This window comes from Quercus robur, chromosome 5 (genome assembly GCF_932294415.1).
Source record: "Quercus robur chromosome 5, dhQueRobu3.1, whole genome shotgun sequence".
Lineage (NCBI taxonomy): Eukaryota > Viridiplantae > Streptophyta > Magnoliopsida > Fagales > Fagaceae > Quercus > Quercus robur.
Window position 1 is genome coordinate 81,916,973 of NC_065538.1, and position 4,977 is coordinate 81,921,949.

The window sequence follows — 4,977 nt, forward strand, 5'->3', positions numbered from 1 at the left end:
TCCTTCCAACCTATAATTATTGGGAAAAAAAATATAAATAATGAAGGCTTGGGATTAAGGTTATTGCTTGAAAACCAAAATCACAATTAGGAAGTATCATCATCATGATTACCATCATTATTAGTTTTAATTTTTATGTTTATGTGTATTGTTATTAATAATAATTAGTCGCTAACATGCGCAATGTGCACAAAGGTTTTATATATATATATATATATATATATATATATATATATATATATATATGAAAACAAATACTTTTTGTATCAAAATCAAAAACAAAAATACAATCTTTCTCAAGAATGCAAAAGGTAAGTTAGGGAAAGTATGCATTTCTTAATAACAATTATTTATAACATTTTGTGCATCATTAGAAAGTATATTAGAAATTGGAAATTATTCTTTTATTCTTTACTAATTTTCTCAAACCCTATTTTTTTTCTTTCTACAATCCAAAACACCGAAAACGTATCTAAAAATTTAATAAAAACTCAACAAAACTACAATTTAAAACCAAAGTGCAAAGAGATTTACTTCAACACCTCTTATGTGACATTAAGACCAAAGATGGAATAAGAGATGATAAGAAAGAATTGGGGGAAAATACTTTAGGATCCTTCTTATTTTTTTGATTGAGAATATTTCATTTGTACACAACAAACAAAACAAAATTAGAAAAACGTAATTTATATTGCGCACAAAAATTGTAAGAATGCATAATATAAATTCAAAATTTTTAATAAGACTTTGAGCCATGCAAGATGGCTAATCCCAAGCAGAAATGTTGGTTATAGCCCTATACATGATAATTGTCAATTTTTTTTTCCTTTGAATAAAAATACCAACAAAAAACCTAGAGTACAAGTTGAATGGAAAAAAAAAAAGGTAGAGGATAATTTTTGAAAAAAAATTACGTAAATATTATATTTCTACCATCAAAGATTATGCAAGATTTGTGAATACCATATTATAGACAATATTTTTATTAATTTCATTGTTTAGTAATAAAAATCTAAATCAAAGTAGATGAATATATAAAGGCAAAAATTTTTTTATTCTTCATTAATTTCAATATGTAGTTAATTATAAACATTTAAATTAAAGTAGATATATGTGTAAAGGAAAAGTTATATGCATAGTTAAAATCACACCCAAGATTTTTTTTTTTTTTTTAAGAATAATAAGTAGTTTTAACACACACATAAGGGGAGGAGAGATTGTCTTAAAGAAACTGATAGTAATATATATTCAAAAAGGCCTAACTTTTGGATACACAGTATAAGATTTAAACCTCTTTAACTCACTCGTTTTTTAATGTGGAATTAACCTTATGTTTTTTCTTTTGAATGGGTAAAATCAATATATTCATATTTTTAATATATAAACAATAAATGAGAAAAAAAAAAATGATGATATGATAGATGAGGTACCGCAATTAGAGCATTTCGAAATTAAATACCACGCTTCCATTTTTATATAGTATAAAAATATAGATTTTGAGGTAGCCCCTAACTGTCTTGCTTCTAGATCATGACTTACTTTGAGATGACTATACAAATATATTTAAAGGGTTAATCTAGTAGTTTTTAAGGTTCATGAGATTCCAGCAGCGAATCAGCTACAAATGTCCAAGCTAACAGTGACTATCAGCTTCCACATGGCCTCACAGGAGATGGGTTTGGAATCTTATGAACCTTATAGCACACTCACTCCTTGATCATATCAGATGGGTCCACTTCCTATGTGATAGAGGGAGATTTAATATACCAACCCCTCTTGGCCATGTTCAATTTCTAATTAACATTATACACTGCCATCTGTCTGTCATATACACCTCTTAGCGTATCCCACCTACCCTTAAGAGATGAGAAAACCTATAGCCTATAGGCCCTAAAACTATCAAACCCACAGAATTCACATAGTTCATTGTGTTTTGGACGCGTGTCACTTTGAGTACTGTACCTAGCAGAGTTCTCTGGAAAAGAGTATTAACTCAGATAAGGCCATTATGGGCATATGGGGCAGGTTGTAGCCTTATTTATGCTTGTGTGTCTAAATACAGAATTGAAAGTTAGTACATGCACGAGCAACCACAAGTCGCAAGAAATGAAGGGACCAAGGTTAGGTCCAGCTGAACCCTCAATATGTCCATCTCAACAATAGGACAAAATCGCAAATTGGTGGCACTGCCTGATGTGTCAAGTTTTTGGTGGGTGCTGAGGGTTCAGGAGTCAACCTATTCCCTACCCCCCTTGCCCTTCCATTTGTCTTTGTCACCCAATTTTTTTTTTATCTTTTAGTAAAACTTAATTTTTTTTTTGATGGGAAGTGAAACTTAATTTTTTTTCCAAGTAATACCATATTTCTAATCTTGAAAAAAGAAAAAAAAAAAAAAAAACATAGATCTATAGATCTATTTTTTTTGCTTTTTTATCATTTGTATTGTTTTTATTAAGGCTATTATCATATAATATTATTATATTGGTTCAATATTCGAGTGTATTAATCAGGATATAAAATTATTACATGTATTGTTTTTAAATATGTATTGTGTTCATATCGTGTCCAGTGCACTGGAGACATACCAAATCTATGCCATAAACATTCTTAACGAGAATTACTGTCTTAGAATTATGTCTCCTACTGGCTTATTAGTGCATCATTTCCCAACTCAAGAAGGCAATTTTCCCTTTCTTTAAAAAATAAAATAAAAGCCGGGCATGTTTTTATATAAAACAGGCAAGTTGCCCTGCACCATGTGTCCTTTTATTTCATTTTTATAAGTCCAGGGGCCTTTGTTGCTAAACAGGACAGGGAATAAGGCATAAGATGTGATGATAATTATTAGAGGTTCAATATATTGAGAACCATTTTCTTGGAAGAGAAAAAAAAAGAAAAAAAAAATAAAGGAGATGAAGAAGTGTGAGCTCTGTGACTCTCCAGCAAAGATGTTCTGTGAATCTGATCAAGCTAGCCTTTGTTGGGATTGTGATGCTCAGGTTCATGGCGCAAACTTCCTGGTTGCTAAGCATTCAAGAAGGCTTCTTTGCCATGTCTGTCAGTCTTTAACGCCTTGGAGTGGCTCTGGACCGAAGCTTCTTCCTACTGTCTCGGTTTGTGACAGATGTGTGAATAGTTGCAATCAAAATGAGGGAAGAAATGAAGAAAATGATGGCGATGATGATGATGATCTTGATAGAGACGACAACACTGAAGATGATGATGATGGTGGTGGTGATGATAATGATGATGATGGTGGTGATGGTGATGAGGATCAAGGTAATATTGATGAAGATGATGAAGAAAATCAAGTTGTTCCATGGTCTTCTACACCACCTCCACAAGCTTCAAATTCTTCAACTAGTGAAGAAGGCCTTTCTGATTCAAGAAAAGCATTTTCATGGAAGCGTACGCGTGAGAATGCAGAGTTTCATTCACAAGTATGTCTCTCATCTCTTTTGCTCTTTTAGATAAACTTTCTCCAAATCTCACAAGCTCAAGTTAAATCCTAGGATTTCTGTTTCTTTTTTGGGGTTTTCTTTTCTGGGTTCTTAATAATACACTAGTATTTTTCACAAATTGCTGTTATTTTTTCTATGTAATTGTTTGTGAAATATCAATCTTTAATGGAAGTACTTTTCAAAAGCAGAATGATCAAGGATGCTGGTCCTCTCAACTGAGCCACAAACACAGGAAAAGAACAGCGACAAGCAGATTTGTGAATGCTGAAACAAGCCAAGACCAAAGACTCTTGTGACTTTCTGAAGAAATTCGATCAAACCATGATTTCCAAATGCCAAGGACTTCATGATTCCTTAATGGCATGTTTCCTAACTTATAGCCCGTTAGTCTGATTTCAGTTTAGTTTTCTTTTCTCTTCTTTCCTTTTCTTCCCCCCCCCCCCCCCCCCCTAATTGAGGCTTGGAAGCCTATTTCCTTGTTATGGTAAATATAATTTCAACTCGGATTGGGTCCTTAGCAGTCTATGATCATAAATATGGTGGATGGATTGTACTGTATTGAAAAGAGATTTTGTTTTGCTTTTTGTTGCTGTAATGTTTATGGTTTGCTTAATATCAAAATTTAATCACTAGACCAAAAAGAAGAAAAGATTAAAAATATATATATATATATATAGCATTATATTGTTCTCCTTTTCAACCTTGGTTGGCCGGCTCAAATTCTTTAGCTTCTATGAAACTATGTGCATTAATCCTCCCAAACATTTGTGGTGTAGCTCAATATGCATGCTGAACAGTGCTGACATGATAGATTATGTCCTTATAAAGTCTAAATTTCTACTTATAATAATCCCATCAAAATAAAAATTCCTAATTCAGGAATATTAATATTGGTCTTGCATTACTTTTATTTATTTATTTAATTTATTATGCTTTGGGGAGCACTTGATTTTAATATGTGCAAAAACATTATTGCAAATTATTAATAGTCAGCATCTGAATTCTATGATTGTGCATCTTATCCCCCTTAAAATATGTAGGACCCCAGTCCTAGAGTGAATTGTGGATGGCGTTGGTTGCCTCTCTCTTTGCTTCCTTGGTTGTGTCTCTGAAGTCTGACCAACTCATAGCACATAACCAAACCAGTTGAACTCAGGCGCCACCAGTTTTCTTGTTCCACTGGTTTTTGGGTCCTTCTCTTTTGGCAGGAAATTGGAAATTTTCAAGTGTTTGGTATATGAAAATTGAAGGCTTGAATTGACAATTGCACTGGTGAATAGTGATGATTAGGGCTGTCCACGGGTCGGTCCAGGTCGGGTTTGTGCCCAACCCAGAACCGACCCGATCACTTCGGGTTTTCCATGCTTAGACCCGCCGTCAACCGGTGAATGGAGTCGGTTCGGGTTGTCGGATTTTCGCCGGGTTCAGATCGGTCCTCGGTCGGTTTCAGGTTGTGTGAATATCTGTCGGATTTTGCCAAAAGTCGTCGGATCTGGCGAGACCTGATCAGACCTTG

At 33.6% G+C, this 4,977-nt stretch overlaps 1 protein-coding gene across 1 annotated transcript; it reads left to right on the forward strand.

Moving 5' to 3' along the window:
* Positions 1–2,684: 2,684 nt before the first annotated feature.
* On the forward strand, positions 2,685–3,984 carry LOC126727371 (zinc finger protein CONSTANS-LIKE 4-like). The gene is made up of 2 exons (XM_050432982.1): positions 2,685–3,440; positions 3,650–3,984. The coding sequence occupies exons 1-2, from the start codon at positions 2,913–2,915 to the stop codon at positions 3,755–3,757; spliced, it is 636 nt and encodes a 211-aa protein (XP_050288939.1). The 5' UTR covers positions 2,685–2,912; the 3' UTR covers positions 3,758–3,984.
* Positions 3,985–4,977: the final 993 nt, after the last annotated feature.

Coding starts and splice junctions, on each gene's coding strand:
- LOC126727371 (XM_050432982.1), top strand. CDS start 2,913: ATGAAGAAGTGTGAGCTCTGTGACTCTCCAGCAAAGATGTTCTGTGAA. Junction 3,441..3,649: donor ATGCAGAGTTTCATTCACAA/GTATGTCTCTCA, acceptor TTTCAAAAGCAG/AATGATCAAGGATGCTGGTC.